Genomic DNA, 19,196 nt, shown 5'->3' on the forward strand with positions numbered 1-19,196 from the left:
TGAGGTCAATGCAGACTCTTATGAACGTGGTTGTGTCCCGGATGACTCCCAGTTTCGTGGTGATGTCCCAGATCACTCCTAGTTCCGTGGTGATGTCCCAGATGACTCCCAGTTCCGTGGTGATGTCCCAGTTGACTCCCAGTTCCGTGGTGATGTCCCAGTTGACTCCCAGTTCCGTGGTGATGTCCCAGTTGACTCCCAGTTCCGTGGTGATGTCCCAGATGACTCCCAGTTCCGTGGTGATGTCCCAGTTGACTCCCAGTTTCGTGGTGATGTCCCAGTTGACTCCCAGTTCCGTGGTGATGTCCCAGATGACTCCCAATTCTGTGGTGATGTCCCAAGTGACGCCCACTTCCGTGATCCAAGAGACTCCCACTTTCGTTGTAAGGTCCCAAGAGAGTACTACCACTTCCATTGTGAGAACCCAGGAGACTCCCATTTTCGCCGTTAGGTCCCAAGATACTCCAACTTCCCTGTTGAAGTTCCAGGAAACTCCCCAGTCTATACTAATGTCCCAGAAAAAATCTGTATCCAGTTCCAAGAGGACTCGTCAGTCATCTGCGCAAAGAGAAAGGGAGCAGAGAAACGAACAACATAAAAAAATTGAAGAATTAAACGCATTTTTGGCCGCGGAGTGCAAAAAAAATTTAACACTCAAATAGAATTATTCCGCATCATTATAGATATATACAATTAATTGTAATAATGTATGTTAAAGTAGTAAGCTACTGTAATGATGAATGTATCGAAACCTAACTATAAATTAGTATGTATGCAAACGATAAGCTTTACTAAAATAAATATTTAAATATTAAAATTATCCTACTATAATACCTAGAAGTAGGAGGGGTAGGATCAATGATAATGAAGTATACCCTGCTATAATACCTAGAAGTAGGAGGGGTAGGATCAATAATAATGAAGTATATCCTGCTATAATACCTAGAAGTAGGAGGGGTAGTATCAATGATAATGAAGTATATCCTGCTTTAATACCTAGAAGTAGGAGGGGTAGGATCAATGATAATGAAGTATAACCTGCTATAATACCTAGAAGTAGGAGGGGTTGGATTAATGATAATGAAGTATACCCTGCTATAATACCTAGAAGTAGGAGGGGTAGGATCAATGATAATGAAGTATATCCTGCTTTAATACCTAGAAGTAGGAGGGGTAGGATCAATGATAATGAAGTGAAGGATATACTGGCAATGCTTGCTATTGAAATTGTTGCCAAAGTAGCAAATCCTACAGTTGCTAAACCTAAAACAAAATTCAATTAATTCGAGAAGTAAAAAAGAGAGATATTCAATATCAAAGGATTCTTAAATTTCAAAATTCAATTTGTTTCCGATAAAATTAAACCTGCCAGAACAAACCAAGGTCTTCTTACTGAGATAAAAAGATAAATAAACTGAAGGATAACACCAGGGATGAAATTATAGCAATCCTAAAAATAAAAATAAATAAAAAAACTAGATTCATGGTGCTCTTGCTGATGACTTGTTTTTCAATGTTAACATTTTTTGTCCGTTAGGCATAAAAATGATTTGTCTTGTATGTAATATGATTTTAAAAAACATTTAAAATATAAGAAAGTGTCAAACCTTCAGAGCAATTCTGTTGGAAACTTCACCGAAGGACAACTGAATATTAGGATAAACCTGGGAAAAAAACACTTCACACAATGGTAAAGAATTTTAAATATTCCATTTTAAGACATGTTCTAAATTGGTTAAATTTTTACTTCAGGTTGGAAAATATTCTAGTGCTTGTGGTAGTGCTGAAATATTTTAGTTTAAGTGCTAGTGCTGAAATATTCTAGTGCTAGTGCTAGTGCTGAAATATTCTAGTGCTTGTGCTAGTGCTGAAATATTCTAGTGCTTGTGCTAGTGCTGAAATATTCTAGTGTTTTTGCTAGTGCTGAAATATTCTAGCGCTTGTGCTAGTGCTGAAATATTCTAGTGCTTGTGCTAGTGCTGAAATATGCTAGTGCTTGTGCTGAAATATTCAAGTGCTTGTGCTAGTGCTGAAATATTCTAGTGCTTGTGCTGAAATATTCTAGTGCTTGTGCTAGTGCTGAAATATTCTAGTGCTTGTGCTAGTGCTGAAAACCACAAAATAGAAAAAATTAAACATTTTTCCCTTTTTATTGTTTCTTAAAGGTTTCAAGGCTTATAAACAATATTCTGCCAGCCCTGTCTCGCCCTTGTAAACTTAATATTGTGAGTGTACATTAAATGTTATCCAAGGTTGTTTATAAGGTTAGATAGATACACTGGATGCGCTTCAATGTAGGTAAATGATGTCTTTGTTGCATTAGACACTAATCCTCATATGACGTCACTGATGCTTAACTAAATATCATCACTTTTAACAAATATTGATTGGGATAGTAAGTTTGATGCTAAAAAATGAAATTCTTTTTTAAGTTTTCAATTTTTGAGTTCGTTTATTTTTTGTGAGCCGCAAAATATATTATAATTTAAAATAAGCAGTGACATCATATGCGGATTTAGAGTGACTGGTGCTATAAAGGTCGTCTTTACATAAATTGAAGAGCGTCCATAGTATCCAACCTTATTTTACAACCTTGATTCCATCTCACCTGAACTCCTTGAGTATAGTTTCCTGCAAGTAAGCTCTCAATCAAACTGTATTCAAACTCTAGAACCTGACTAGAAGTTACCTAAATACAATCTAGTGAATTGGACTTGACGTTACCTAAATACAAACTAATGAACCTGACTAGACGTTACCTAAATACAAACTAATGAACCTGACTAGACGTTACCTATATACCAACTAATGAACCTAATTAGACGTTACCAAAATATTAACTTATGAACCATTAACTTATGAACCTGACGAGGCATTACCTAAAAACAAACTAATAAACCTAACTATATGTTACCTAAATACAAACTAATGAACCTGACTAGACGTTACCTAAATACTAACTAATGAACCTGACTAGACGTTACCTAAATACTAACTAATGAACCTGACGAGGCATTACCTAAAAACAAACTAATAAACCTAACTATACGTTACCTAAATACTAACTAATGAACCTGACTAGACGTTACCTAAATACTAACTAATGAACCTAACTAGACGTTACCTAAATACTAACTAATCAACCTGACTATACGTTACCTAAATACAAACTAATAAACCTAACTAGACGTTACCTAAATACAAACTAATGAACCTAACTAGACGTTACCTAAATACAAACTAATGAACCTGACTAGACTTTACCTAAATACAAACTAGTGAATTGGACTATACGTTACCTAAATACAAAACTAATGAACCTGACTAGACGTTACCTAAATACAAACTAATGAACCTGACTAAACGTTACCTAAATACAAACTAATGAACCTAACTAGACGTTACCTAAATACTAACTAATGAACCTGACTAAACGTTACCTAAATACTAACTAATAAACCTGACTAAACGTTATCCAAACTCAGAGGTAGAATCGCAAAATGAATGAGAATTTAAGGAATACTTTTAAATATCGTCCTCAAATATTTGTCCTGATGTTTTCAACTAACAAAAGTTCCAAAGCTAATACGGTGCTACAAAAATAAATAGGAAGACGACATTATAACAGTTCTTTAGTGTATTTAATTGTCATAAAGCATATTGTTTTCCTAGACACCAGAGGCAGCTTGTTGGTGGTAAAATTAGGAGCACAAGTCGAGAGAACAGGCACCTTCTAGCCCTTTCATTTCAAGAGAACAGGCACCTTCTAGCCCTTTCATTTCAAGAGAACAGGCACCTTCTAGCCCTTTCATTTCAAGAGAACAGGCACCTTCTAGCCCTTTCATTTCAAGAGAACAGGCACCTTCTAGCCCTTTCATTTTAAGAGAACAGGCACCTTCTAGCCCTTTCATTTCAAGAGAACAGGCACCTTCTAGCCCTTTCATTTCAAGAGAACAGGCACCTTCTAGCCCTTTCGTTTTGAATTTTATGAAAAGATTTTAAAAAATTTGACCAAATTCAAAACAAAACTCTAGTGGGGGAATTTTTTACAATGGGTGGGACAAAAATTAAACTTTACAATTATATCCACCCCCTCTGGAAAATCATAAGCCGCCCCAGCCAGGCGCGGATCCGGGGAGTCAAGGGGTCGACGACCCTCCCTTTTGAAAAAAGGGGGGGTCAAAAGTATCTGTTAACCCCCCCCTTTTCTGGAGACTAACCTAAAAGTTTACTGTAACTTTTTTCCAGCAGATACTTTAATATGCTTTAACAAAAAGCCAGAATGAACAATAACAGATTTAATAATCTGACCCTAATGAACATTCATAGAGACATCTTAGAAACCGTAAAACCCACAAAAGTGTTAAAAGCTTTTATAGACAAAAATTCCCGTAAAATTGAATTAAATATATTCAATAGGTTCAGGGTTTATTTATCTTCATTTTTAACAAAAAAAAAATAATTATAAAAATGCCTAACAAAGTTGACAGGCTTTCTTTATTCTTGAAGATTAGATCTTATATCTTAATACAACTTTGCAAACTTTACTTTTAATCCTCATGCTTAATAGTTTACATATAAATAATTTATTTTTAAAATTTTAATAGGGATTGGCAATATCCAGATTCATTTTACAGAAACTTTTAACGTTTTTAGTTCGTTTTTGCCTTATTTTCACCTAGGATAACAAATTTGCATGTTTGTTAATAGTAAACTTCTACAAAAGACAATTTCAAATCGTTGAACCCGTAAATCTTTTAAATGTCCAAAAGTATTAAAAGTTTCTGTAAAACGAATCTAGCGATTGCCCATCGCTATATTTAAACCTACAGGAGTAACCACAAAGAATAGGAGTTTAGAACAGATTTAAACTCTACAATCTTGAAATCGCATCCTTTGGGGTAACTTGTAACTTAATTAGTCTCATGAAAAAAATCCTGAACCTTTTGCAGTTAATATCATAATCTTGACAATATGTAAAATTGTGATTAGAAACTATGTAATGCCAATGGAAATGGAAATATATTTCATTATGGCTGAGTGAAAAAATTGTAAGGTAGAAATATTTTTACATGCTATAAGAGTAATTTTCTGTTTTGAGCACTTAAAATGCTCGCTGCTTATTTCTTTTTAAAAAAATTGCGGGGCTACGCCCCCTCCCTCCACCCCCCTAGCTCACTACGTTTCGCTCGGTCGGTACTATACCCTAGACAATTATCATTCAAATCACTTATTTAGTGAAATGGGTGTGTGTCTTTACACTGCACAATTACGGTGTCTCATCAGGGGCGGATATAAGGATTCTGTAGGGAGGAGGGGGTAAAAAAATTTTCATGATGTATATCAAATATTATTGGTTTTAATTTGGTTTGATTTGCATTTCCACCCATTTCTGGGATTTACAAACTCAATCTAATAAAGGCTTCATTACATACCTTTCAGCTTTCACCTTGTTTTATACCCTTCATTATAGTCATTCATTTTACATTAACTACAAAGATCTGTAAAAAAAACTGAATTTATTTTTTTTAACTAAACTTTTTATATTAAGTTTGCTGGCAAACATTGAAAAAAGGCAGTAATATAAAAGATAATAGTTTTACTCTAAGAGGAAAAAAATGTTACTTTTTTAAATCTTTAGAAAAGCTACTCTGCCAAACTTTGAAAAAATATGATCATTACTCATTGTTAAATTTTCTTGTCGTCAATGTAGTATGTTAAGATCTTAACGANTTTCAAAGGTTGAAGGGAGGGGAAATATTAGGCTCAAATAAAAAAAATAAAGATAAAAGTGAAAAACGGAGAATTTTAAATTTAAATTTTTTTTCCAAATTTTATGAGTTTCTTTGATTACAATTTTGACTGATACGATCACACTTATTCATGAAAGACTGTTTATTGACCCCAGGATTCTAGGGGGGGGTATTTACCCCCAGGATTCTAGGGGGGGGTATTTACCCCCAGGATTCTAGGGGGGGGTAAATAACCCCAATAACCCCCCTTATATCCGCCACTGTGTCTCATGCTCATTGGACTTTTTAAAATTGTAAAAAAATCTAAAATTCTAAAAGTCGAAAGTTTTCTTGTTATCACGTTGCATTACTTTCAAATTAGTCCTGGATCTCTTTTAAAAACCATGCACACTTCCCTTATGCATGAATTACCTCTATAGAGTCTGAGACAGGGAAGTCTCTGAGCTCCTGTTTATCTACTCGAGCAACTAATCCCATTTGTGCAGTCCGAGCCCCTACCCATGTATATATATAGCTGGGTTCCGTTGTGAACCAAACATGGCTTTGAATTTGGGGTCACTTGAAATTATGCCGAAAGTTCCGGTCAAATAATTTTTTTTCCAAAAACAACTGAGGGCAAAAAGTCCTGTAAATCCAAATTTTAAAGTTTGTAAAAAAAAAATTTTTAATGGTAAGCTTAGATTTTTTAAAAAGTATTTAATTAGAAGCATTGAACATTTTTCAATACAAAAGGAGTGTACGCCTATATTTTAAGTGACCCTCCATGCAAAGATGGCAATTAGAAAACAATGATTGTAATTTTGAACCTGATCATTTTCAACGATCTCTTCAAAACTAATTTACATATTTCTGTAACTGCAGGAACAGATACAGGAATTATTAGAATTAAATACTTAGAAAGCAATAAAAACGACAATATTTTCCACATTGTTAATAAGAAAAAAGTTTCAATGGTACCGTTGTGCATCGAGCATTGCCATCTTTGCATGGAGGATGACTTTAAATTACGCGTACAGTCCCTTTAATATTAATGAAGAAATAATAAAACGTACCTATTATTCGTCCATTTCTATCATATGTAATGCCTCCAAGGAGTTTACTTTATTAAAGATTCAAATCATAAATAAACATCGAAATATGGGATCTTATCAGTCGTCGTCGTATATATCCATACAATGAAGACGACTTTCGAATTCAATTTTATTTTTGCCAAGCTCTGAAACAAAATGGGATACACAACAACATTGAAACAAAGAGAAGCTGTCAATGAACAGCCACTCTTTGCCACTTATTATTCAAAAAAACCTTGTTAGAAATCAATACTTTGTCACTCTTTGCCACTTATTATTTGCCACTTTTTGGTGTAAACTTATTATTTAAAAAAAGCTTATTATAGTTCAATAAGTGTATCGAAAAGTACTCTTCCTTGTATTGAAATATCAGAACTCTTGGGGGTTTGTTACAAGATATGATTTTTTGAAATTATTAAAACCCGGATATTAATTCATGCATACATTCATAACATTTTTCCTTCGCTATTAATAAGGATCAAAATGTTACATATTAAAAGTTAAAAACATTTCAAGCAAAGAAATTACATTTTTTGAAATTCGCAAATTGTGGAGTGTTTAGTTTATCAAAATTTGATGGAAAAAATCAGTTCCTTTAATTCCTAAAGTTTCTGTTGACATTAAAGATTCCACTTGTAGTTCTAGTATTGATAACATCTACTATACTCTCATCAGTTAAACTAAATATTAAAGGAAGAGACCGGCTAGACATGGTAGTTGAGCTGAAAGTGAAGGATTGTAGAAAGAAACTTTCACATTAAAATAAAAAATATCTCCAACCAGTGTAAACCTGCGAGATTTTAATAATCAGGTTTGTGTTTTTGAATTGAAAACAGAGAAACATGAGCAAAGACCCAGCAATTATTAACTATTATGAATCTACAGTTTTAGAAAAATCAGATTTTGTTTTTTTTTTGAATTAAAAACAGAGAAACATGAGCAAAGACCCAGCAATTATTGAACATTATGAATCTACAGTTTTAGAAAAATCAGGTTAGGATGTTTTGAGTTAAAAAGAGAGAAACATGAGCAAAGATTTTGTAATTATTGAACATTATGAATCTACAGTTTTAGAAAAATCAGGTTAGGATGTTTTGAGTTAAAAAGAGAGAAACATGAGCAAAAACCCAGCAATTATTGAACATTATGAATCTAAAATTTTAGAAAAATCAGGTTTGTGTTTTTTGAATTAAAAACGGAGAAACATGAGCAAAGACCCAGCAATTATTGAACATTATGAATCTACAGTTTCAGAAAAATCAGGTTTGTGTTTTTTGAATTAAAAATGGAGAAACATGAGCAAAGACCCAGCAATTATTGATTATGAGTTTAAAGTTTCAGAAAAATCCGATTTATTTTATTGAATTTAAAAACCTGAGAAAATCCTTCTCTTGATATTCTCCTTGTCTTGCAAACAATTCCAAGATACTCAGCTCCAAACAGGCAGAAGTAAACGAGTCTAATCAATAAATCAATCAATCGAACAGTCAATCAAATAATTGATCAGTCAATCATTCAATTGATCAGTCAATCATTCAATCAATCATTCAATCTATCAGTCAATCATTCAATTGATCAGTCAATCAATCAATCAAGCAATCAATCAATCAATCGATTGGTTAATCATTTAATCATTCTACTTATAAATCAATCAATCAATAAATCTGGCAAACTATTTCAAAAAACTCAATTCCAAACGGCAGAAACAAATGAGTCTAAATATACAATCAATCAATAGCTTGGTTTAAAAGTTCTAAGTTAAATTGGTTGACTTTTGCAGGGAAAACTGCAGACAGAGCTGTGTTCCCAAGCTAGTCAATTAATGATTTAATCAGTTAATCCGTTGACTTATCAATCAATCAATCAGTTAATCATCATATAAATCAATCTTATAAACAAATGTGTGTATACCAATACGATATACGTATTTATGAGTTCCCATGCATTTAACAAATAAAAAAGATAATATTAATGTTGGTTTTTCTTGGAGAATTAAAGTGACTGTATAATTGTGATTTCAATAGTTCTTCCATTTAAAAAATGGGCACACCTGATTCACAACGGTACCCTTTGACTGATCATCGAAGACAGAGAACTCAGTGCGAATATCTTTTAAATGTTGTGTAAAAATCCGCAAACCTGGCGTGTACGCTGGCGTACTATTTGAACTCAGCTGACTTAAGATTTATTCCTGGAAAATCATACGCTGTTTTTAAAAATTCAAATGTGAAAATTTATATTCTGCGCAAGGAAATATTCAAATTTTATCAAAAATAAAACAGTTTGAAAACGAGCTGTTCTTCAAAGACAACCGTTTCTGTAGAAAAATAAGGAAAAGTCTGTCATCCTTGATCAGCCAAAGGTTCAAACTGTGAATCGGGTAAACTCCCTGTGAGCAATTTTTACCTAAAATAGCGCAATAAATATCAGGGTAGAGATCAACACTTACAGAAAGCGCTGTGGACACATTTATACTAAAATGAAGAAAAAATATTTACTTTACAGCAGAGTTCCATATAACAAAAAACGAAAGAATTGAGTAAAATTACGAAAGATTGCATTTTATCTTTCAATGCTTGTAAATTTTAAAAAGCTATTTAAGAGTCAATGGTAAAAAATCCTCGAATTTTATTTTTTAAATGTGTGTTCATGTTTGTCTATTTTAAGAGTTTAAGTGATATATATTAAAATAGTATAAAATCTGAAGGACAAGATACAAGCTTCATTTTCTTCAGCCAAATCACTGCAAACCAACCAGAGACGGAGAAGGTCAAATTAATGCGATACTGGTAGGACTTTGTGACCTCGTACCACTTCTTGTTTATAGTTTACGCTCAAGTCTGAAAAAACTGATATCTTCGGTTTTTCTTCTTCTAAAAAGCTCTTTAATAAAAGGAGTTATGATTGAAAGCATATATTATTTTTCATTATTTCAATCTTCCGTTCCTTATACTTTATTTTGGCATGAAATATGTAAAACTGTCCGATAAACAGAACTTTCTCAAGCTTAAAAACTAAATTTTATTTAGGTAAACCAGAAAACTCTGAAATATCAAGACGACTTTTAGACTCAAGCTATGACTTTAAAAAGTCCAATAAGCATGGGACAAAGAAATTGCGCTTTATAAACGGATCCATTTCACTTAATTAGTGATTTAATAAGAGTCTAGTAAAACTATTCTCTTTGTAAGGCCATCAAATACACTTAAGTATTGCTAAAAGTCGTCTTATTTCAGAGTTTTCTGGTTATCGCTGTAGTAAAACTAACGTATTTCTGGATAATAATTATTTATACATCCAAATGCAAAAAATATACTTTTAATAATCCAGATAACTGGAAGAACAATAGTAAATAGATGAGCATTCAAATACGGTGGCAGGCAATTATATCAATGTAAAAAAGACGAATTTCGAGTTAAAATTTGATTCGCAAATCAAGCTTTTGAACTTTTAAACAGCAAAGAAACAAAGAGAATCTGCTGTCAATTAAAAAGCTTCTCTTTCATAGTTTGCAAACTTGTAATTCTAAAAAAGCTTGTTAACAATTTTAACTTAAAGAAAAAACGATCTTTATTAGATTGATATAATTGCCTACCCCCGAACTATATAATTGGTACGTCAAACCTTACGCAAATATATATAAATTACATAATATATAATATTATTATTATTATTATTATTATTATTATTATTATTATTAATAATATTATAAATTAAAATCCCACTCGTAATTTCAAGTTATCCTCCATTTAAATCGGGTTTTGAGAAAAATTGTCGAATTCAAAATTTTCTTAAATGTCCCTTGAGCACCTGCGCACTTCACCACAATTGAAACCAAATCAATTTTCAGTTAGACACACTTGGATATCTTATTCATCTGTATATCCGCCAGAGGTTTAAAGGGTATCCGTTGTGAATATGAAGTGCCACTGAAACTGGAGGATCACTTGAAAGTTAAAAATCACCTTTACAGAATTTTCAAGCATTCTTACCTGGAATATATATTCTTACCTGGAATATATATTTGAACCATTTGAGGATTTCCATAAACTTGGATCCTAAACATTCAGGATTATCTTTAATTATTCTTAAAGAAGGTGTTTAACCATTTATTTCACGATGTTTTCTAGGTATAGTTGGGACTGCGAATATGATTTCAATTATTATGTGAAAATATGTTTAAATACAATAGACACGTTCTTTCACAAGATATATGGAACTCCTAACTGAAATAAAGATTATACAGTGATAACCAGAAAACTCTGAAATAGAAAGACGACCTTTAAGCTCAAGTTAGGACTTAAACTAGTTCAGTGAACATCAGACATATTGTAGAGTGTAGAGTTGTAAATAGACTTAAATTGTGCTTTGCTAAGTTACTAGTAAAAATATTTGCTTTGTAACAACATCAAAACGCTTAAGTATTGCTATAATGTCGTCTTTCTATTCCATTGTTTTCTGGTTATCACTGTACAATGCAAGACCCTGATCACTTAAATTAGAATAAGGATAGAAATGCGCAGTCGTAGTTTTTAAATAATAAAAATGCACAGCTCAGATTAAAAATTATAAGAATGTGCAGCTCTAGTTCTTAAATAAAAAGAAAAAACACGCACAGCCCTAATTCTTTTTTTTAACCATGAAAAAATTTAATTGTCACTGTCATATTTCTTGTTTGAAAAGTTTAATAAACAGAGCACAGTCATATTGTCTAAAATACTGACCATTATGACTGGAACCTTCTGACAGCTTGAAGCCCATGTAATATTATTCTTGCTTCTAGTTTCCAGAATAATCCTAGAAAACCACATATTATAAAAATACTTGAACAAAATCACCTAAACCTAACTCATTGTCAAGTCCGGTTTATTTGACGAACCGGTCTGATTCTCAGAAGTTGCTACGTCACGACTCACGGATTTCTGTACTGGCCCAACCATAGAAAATGGTACTGTCTCGGATCTTGTACCGTGTCGGATTTTATTTTTGTACCGTCTCGGAAAATATAGTAAAGGGTCATTTGTGTGATGAAACTCTTTAGATTCGGGCCTGGACGCTTTTTTATCCGAGTTCCGAATTTTATCTTATTTATATAATTAGTTTTGACTGGATGAATGATCCTTTCTGGACCCTGGTTAAATCTACATGAAATTACGTACATCCGACCTGTTCCGGAATATTTTTAATGATATTTTGAACGTCGATTTTGCGCTCAAACTCAGTAATTAAACATCATTAAAACGTTTTATATGTCTCAAATAAATCCTTAAAAAAAATCTCCACAATACTACATTCTCAGTTCAACTACCATACATATGCCGGTCACTCCCTTTAAACATAACGCCCCCAACGGTTATAAGCTATTAAATAAGTTTGGACCCAAGTTTACAGCTGATAGGGTAAAAATAATTTATGAAAAAAATATTGTATAAATCCTGTACTGTCGTCTCTGAAGTCTCATCCTTTAATTAGTAACCCTGTATGCCGCCCCCCCCCCCCCTGGAAGATGGAGAGAAAGGAAATCTAAATATCTGCTCTCTACTGTTTACCTGATAAATTACCAGGGGACAAACAAAGGACGAGAATTCAAAGACGACTTTAACCAGATTTTAATCAATTTAATCAAAACTCCTGATTCTCAACTGCTGCATTTATTTTAATGCATTTTCATGAAATAAACGACCCCGCCAGAAGTAAATGTTGATATCTAGAGCTCACATTCAAAAGAAAACTTGGAAACCCCCAGTAAAAATGTACATAAACTTTTACATGACGATGGTAGCGTTTTATCGTACCTGTGTACTTGGTACATAGTGTACAACACATCAGGCTTTAGTACATTTTCAGCTCTAAAATAATAATAACACTTACGCTGTACAGTACAACATACAATAGTTTAGTACAGCAGTACAGTTAGTACAGTAAAGTTAATTTTAGTGTGGTAAAGTATATACATATGAAAAAATTAAATGTTCACATGCTTACTCATTCACTTTATGACAAGTTTTTGAAATTATTATAATTTAATTTTAACGCAACTAAAAACATTTCATATTCGCAAACCATATTGAATTTCTCAAATTTAAACATACAAAACGAAACAGAAATACAGAAATACAGCCGTAAATTCGGAATGAAAAGTAGTTTTAAGATCATAGCTTTAAAAGGAACAGTTTAGACCATTATTATATTTATTTCTTAAATATATTTTTCTTTTTTTAACTTTTTTCATTTTTTTCCTTAATTCTTTTCCTTTCCCAATTTTATTTCTTTTTCTTTTTAAAGGGAGTGTTCACGAAAAAAAGAAAGGGGGTATAGGCTTTTGATCTCTACTAATCTTACTTCTATCTATTGCGTCTATAAGGAGAAAATTGTTATAAACGGCTTATGCTGAAGAACGTAGCGTCCAAACAAATTCAGAAAGTTGCAATGTTCAGCTCGGATCCTAAAAAAATCATTTTAATTTCAAACAAATCATTCAGATATTACAACCAATAGTCATCGATTATTTTTCGACGCATTCGTATAATATTGATATATAATATTGATATTTCAAAATATTTTTATTTTTTATGATATGATAGATACTTTTGAAAACATTAATTCCTGTTTCGAGGATTTTTGAAAATGAAGATGACATTTTCATATTTTCCAGGAATGTTCGAAAATCCAGCGCCAGCGAAATATTATTTTAAAAAACAAAATCAAAAATATTATGAAATATTATCTTTATGCGAATGCGTCGGGGAAAAATCGATTACATTGGTTGTAATATCTGAATGATTTGTTTGGAATTAAATTGATTTTTTTACGACTCGAGTTGAATGTTGCAACTTTCTGAATTTGTATGGACGCTACGTTCTTCAGCATGAGTCGTTTTTAACAATTTACTCCTAATAGACGCAACAGATAGAAGTAAGATTAGTAGCAATCAAAAGCGCTTATTTTTCAGCGTATGCCTAAACCTCCAATCTTTTTTCGCAAACACTCACTTTAACATCCTTCTTTTCATTTTCCATCCTGTTCTTTTCCTTCCCCCCCCCATTCTCTTTCTTTTTCTTTTTTTATATCTTTGTGTTCATTTTCCACCTTGTCCTCTTACTTTTCGATTTTCTTTCTTTTTATTTTTTAATATCCTTCTGTTCATTTTCCACCTTGTCCTTTTCCTTTTCCATTTTCTTTCTTTTTATTTTTTATTATCCTTCTGTTCATTTTCCACCTTGTCCTTTTCCATTCTCTTTCTTTATCTTTTTTAACGCCCTTCTTTTCATTTTCCACCTTGTCCTTTTCCTTTTCCATTCTCTTTCTTTTTATTTTTTAACATCCTTCTGTTCATTTTCCACCTTGTCCTTTTCCTTTTCCATTCTCTTTCTTTTTCTTTTTAACGCCCTTCTTTTCATTTTCCCCCCGGTTTTTTCTATTTCATTCTCTTTCTTTTTATTTTTTAACATCCTTCTTTTTATTTTCCACCTTGTCCTTTTCTTTTTCCATTCTCTTTCTTTTTCTTTTTCAATATCCTTCTGTTCATTTTCCACCTTGTCCTTTTCCTTTTTCATTCTCTTTCTTTTTCTTTTTAACGCCCTTCTTTTCATTTTCCAACCGGTTTTTTCTATTTCATTCTCTTTCTTTTTATTTTTAACATCCTTCTTTTCATTTTCAAGCGTCTTTCTTTTTCATTCAATCCCCTGTTCACCCTCTTTTTCCCTTTCCCTAATCCACTAATCAACTTTCCATTTTCCAATATCTTTCTTTTTTTCTCTTCCTTCTTAATTCACTTGCAGATTTCCTTCTCATCTTTCACTCTCTTTCACTCTTTTCTTTTTATTTACTTTTCTTCATTTTTTTCTTCTTTTTTTACTTTTATTTTCTCTCATTCTTTTTATTTAGATACTTACTTGAAAATTATTGAATGATATCTGGTATCAGGAGGGTAGACTTTCATCAACCAGTCATGGTTTATCCTTGTATCCTAAATATAGTAGACTTTCATCAACCAGTCATGGTTTATCCTTGTATCCTAAATATTGTAGACTTTCATCAACCAATATCCTTGTAAACTAAACATGGTAGACTTTCATCAACAAATATCCTTGTATCCTAAATATAGTAGACTTTCATCAACGTATCATGATTTTTGTTTCTATCCTAAAACAAAGACCTGTATCAACCATTTAAATATAAAATCTTTCTTAATTCACATTAAAAAAAAATAATGGTAGATAGGCTGTCTTTCTGTTATTATTTTCATAATTCTTTAAAATACAGTCTTATACTCTTTTTTTATAGGTTACTTAAGTAGCATGTAAGGAACTTATCACTTTACCATCAAACTCTGATTTTCTAATCCCCATATCGTTTGTGGTGAGGGTGGGTATCTTTGATATTTCAAACTTTACCTATTTGATCTAACGTAGTTGCATAGATAGAAGGATTAAAAAATTTAAATTTGGAACGACCAGTGAATCAATATTTAGAAACTGAATGAATTTTATATACTTTAAATCAAATCAAATCAATTATTTTGAACCAATTTTAAAACAATCAGATTGATAAAATAACAGACCAATAAATATATTTGAATATTTATATCTATATTATAATAGGAAATAGAGATTAGCATCGTTTTTTTTCTAAACGAACGAAACTTTTGTAAAAATTAGTGTTTTTTCAGAAAAATTAACGAGAACGAACGAATTGGATCCTTTAAAGAATTAAAAAAGAGAATCGTCTTTTAACTTGAACGAAAACTATTTAAACTCAATAATGATCGTTCCTGTCAATGGATTAGTCAGACCAAAAATGAAAACTTTCTTATTTTTACTGAACAAGTTTTAGAACTTACTATTGAAAAAAAACTATAGTTTATTGCAAGAGCGTTTATCGAACGAATTAAAAAACGGCAAAACGCCTAAATCTTTATTAGGAAAATAACCAGTTCTTACCGATGCTTCCGAATTCCATAATTTGATCGCTTCCTGTTCATAATTTAGCCTGAACCATGAACAATTTCAATGTTGAATTTTGGATATATCAAAGACTGTACACGAAATTTCCATTTTAAAATAAAAAAGGATACCATGTCCAATTTACAACAGTACCCTGTAAACCACGGTACCCTGTAAACCATGGTACCCTGTAAACCATGGTACCCTGTAAACCACAGTACCCTGTAAACCATGGTACCCTGTAAACTACGGTACCCTGTAAACCACGGTACCCTGTAAACTACGGTACCCTGTAAACCACGGTACCCTGTAAACCACGGTACCCTGTAAACCACGGTACCCTGTAAACCATGGTACCCTGTAAACCACGGTACCCTGTAAACCATGGTACCCTGTAAACTACGGTACCCTGTAAACCACGGTACCCTGTAAACCACGGTACCCTGTAAACCACGGTACCCTGTAAACCAAGGTACCCTGTAAACCATGGTACCCTGTAAACCACGGTACCCTGTAAACCACGGTACCCTGTAAACCACGGTACCCTGACGGTACCCTGTAAACCACGGTACCCTGTAAACCTATTTCTGAGCAATAATAAGGAAATATAGTTGTTTTTCTGTCAGGGTTTAATTCTAACATTTTTTTCAGCATACTTCGATTCGCAAGTCACGCTATCAAAGAATTCACAATCAACAGTAATCAATGTTTAGGTAGAATAAGGCTTATCTAATCATCCTTGATAAGACAAAGGGTTAAAGGGCACCGTTGTCAATCGGACATGCCAATTTTCTAAATACAGTGTTAACCAGAACACAATGGAATAGGAAGACGACATTATGATAGTGATTAAGAGTATTTGATAAAGTTACAAAGCAAATAGTTTTTCTAGACATCTATTTTATCAAAAATTTTGTAAAATCGGTCTGTTTCCATTGAACAATTGCTGTGTTTTATGCTCTTTGGACTTTTTAAAGGTAAAATTTGATTCTAAAAGTCGTCTTACTATTTCAGAGTTTTCTGGCTATCACTGTAGAAGATCAGTTGAAATTATCTCTGCAGTCCATTTAATAACCTGTTAATTATAAAATATTCGTTTTCTTCTAAACTTTATATTTGAGATTAGAAATCTTCTTTTATTTAGCAAAAAGGCTGGAGCACAATATAACTTAACCCACCTGCTAACTATACAGAGTTACCCACAATATAACTTTACACACCTGCTAACTATACAGAGTTACCCACAATATAACTTAACCCACCTGCTAACTATACAGAGTTACCCACAATATAACTTAACCCACCTGCTAACTATACAGAGTTACCCACAATATAACTTTACCCACCTGCTAACTATACAGAGTTACCCACAATATAACTTTACCCACCTGCTAACTATACAGAGTTACCCACAATATAACTTTACCCACCTGCTAACTATACAGAGTTACCCACAATATAACTTAACCCACCTGCTAACTATACAGAGTTACCCACAATATAACTTTACACACCTGCTAACTATACAGAGTTACCCACAAAGAATGAGACTTCGGAGACGACTTTATGGAATTTTCTTAATCTTTTTTATTTAGTTCCTATCATACTGTAAATTTGTTACTTGTTGAATCATCGAGATTATATTCAAGACAAAATATAGATCATTGAATACAGATCGATGAATACAGATCGATGAATACAGATCATTGAATTTAAACACATTAGGTCGTCATGTCTTTTCCTTTGTGGATGACCAATTATTTAAAATACCTGATAAGACCGGGAGAAGGTGCAACACAAACAAGCAAGGAGAGAAAAATTGTCAACTTAGGTCTTTTTTCAATCTAGGACATTGAGAAGAAATACAATAAAGACGACTTTTTATTAAAGTTTGGATTTTAACAAGCCTTTTTTAAATACAAGTTTACAAGTAATCAAACAGAAGCTTTTTTAATTGACAGGTTCTCCTCAGTCCTCACTTCTATGTTTATGTGTACCATATTGTTTTAAAGCTTGATATAAATCAAAATGGAAATCGAAAGTCGTCTTCATTGTATTGATATAATCGCCCACCTCTGATATTTTTCCCAATATTCCAGATTGTGTTATAAATTAAAATAGATTTCAAAATTCATGAAAACATTAATTTTATTTTCAGATAAAGTGTTTTCAACAACATTCCAATCAACTATCAAATGTTTTTTTTTAATGGATGCCGACATTTAAACAACTGAAGGATAACAAAAATGTAATTTTTCAATCATAAAAGTTTTTTAATTTTTTCCAATAAAAAGTTGAGTTATCAATTTTCAAAAACGAGTGAAAGATTTTTTAAACTTGAAGAATTCATAATTTGAAATATAGAAAATTATACATGGAATCGAGTTATGGTTCCTTTTTTATTCAGTAGTGATGCTAGGCGTTAGACTTAGATCTCTTTGATACAGTGTTTCTTTCTTTGTCTAATTATTAAAAAGTCCTTCAAAAGACATCATTTAAGGCAGAGGACAAAAATTAGCCTTGAATGATCATATTTTATGAGTTTCAGGTCGTCCTCACATTCTCATTCTTTATGGGTAACCCTGTACCTTCTTAGCTAGCTCCATGAAACCATCTTCCATCTTCTTGAAGAGTTTCTTCTGAAACTGTTGAACTGTTGGGATTCGATCCAACATGATATTTCTACAAAAAGAATATTTTAAAGGTAGTGACCGGCTATGAAAGGTAGTTGAACTGAGTATGTAGTGTTGTGGAAATCTTCTTTCGCATTCATTTGAGGCATATTAAACTTTTTAAAGATCTGTAAATCCTGAGTTTGAGCACAAATTCGACGTTCAAAACTCCTACTTTGGGGGTGGATACGTTTTCAGAATTAGTTTTTTTAAATTATTAAATAAGGACGACATAAAATGTAAAAAAGTTCGACAAGAAACTACAAACGTCATGTATAGAAACATGTTGAGAAATTAAAAATTAATCTTATCATCGAAAATTAAATTATTAATCGAAAATAAGTAATCTTGTTCAATTATTAGTTTCTATTTTCTCATTACTCTGGTTTTTCATTATTCACAAAGATTTTCTGCAGATTTTATAGAATTATTATTGAAAAGACGACATTTGAAGAATTTGGAGAAATCTGCGAATAAATTCAAAGAAAATGAAAAATTCAATATAATAATGAAAACGAAATAATCGATTTTATCATTCATTTATTGACAAATTTCTTTTGAGAAATATGTTCCTAACCATCTAATTAGATTACAGTATAATTTTTACTTTTTTTTCGTTGTCGTTATTAAATAATTTTAAAAAAATTATTCTGAAAACGTAACAACCCCCACAGTGGAGTTTTGAACGTCGAATTTGCGCTCAAACTCAGGATTTTCAGATCTTTAAAAAGTTTAATATGTCTCAAATGAATCCGA

At 32.2% G+C, this 19,196-nt stretch overlaps 1 protein-coding gene and 1 long non-coding RNA gene across 5 annotated transcripts; both read right to left on the minus strand.

Annotated features, from left to right (window-relative positions):
* Nucleotides 1-802: 802 nt before the first annotated feature.
* On the minus strand, nt 803-18,471 carry LOC111699903 (uncharacterized). Of its 4 annotated transcripts, none has more exons than XM_023470665.1 (16): nt 18,357-18,471; nt 17,539-17,612; nt 15,766-15,814; nt 14,719-14,792; nt 12,619-12,672; nt 11,548-11,620; nt 10,835-10,881; nt 9,230-9,297; nt 8,198-8,282; nt 7,426-7,503; nt 6,806-6,852; nt 6,165-6,247; nt 2,609-2,689; nt 1,608-1,664; nt 1,366-1,450; nt 803-1,263 (listed from the first exon to the last, which is right to left on the minus strand). In XM_023470665.1, the coding sequence occupies exons 1-16, from the start codon at nt 18,441-18,443 to the stop codon at nt 818-820; spliced, it is 1,488 nt and encodes a 495-aa protein (XP_023326433.1). In that variant the 5' UTR covers nt 18,444-18,471; the 3' UTR covers nt 803-817. The 4 variants fall into 4 exon arrangements, with proteins under 4 accessions (XP_023326433.1, XP_023326434.1, XP_023326436.1 ...); XM_023470668.1 differs by having other exon boundaries at nt 1,173-1,263; nt 1,394-1,450; nt 18,357-18,470; XM_023470667.1 differs by having other exon boundaries at nt 1,179-1,263; nt 1,370-1,450; nt 18,357-18,470.
* LOC111699904 (uncharacterized) lies at nt 2,730-5,298 on the minus strand. The gene is made up of 3 exons (XR_002764855.1): nt 3,764-5,298; nt 2,865-3,730; nt 2,730-2,779 (listed from the first exon to the last, which is right to left on the minus strand). It is a non-coding gene; the product is annotated as an uncharacterized LOC111699904 (long non-coding RNA).
* Nucleotides 18,472-19,196: the final 725 nt, after the last annotated feature.

This window comes from Eurytemora carolleeae, unplaced genomic scaffold (assembly GCF_000591075.1).
Source record: "Eurytemora carolleeae unplaced genomic scaffold, Eaff_2.0 scaffold373, whole genome shotgun sequence".
In the NCBI taxonomy this organism is placed as follows: domain Eukaryota; kingdom Metazoa; phylum Arthropoda; class Copepoda; order Calanoida; family Temoridae; genus Eurytemora; species Eurytemora carolleeae.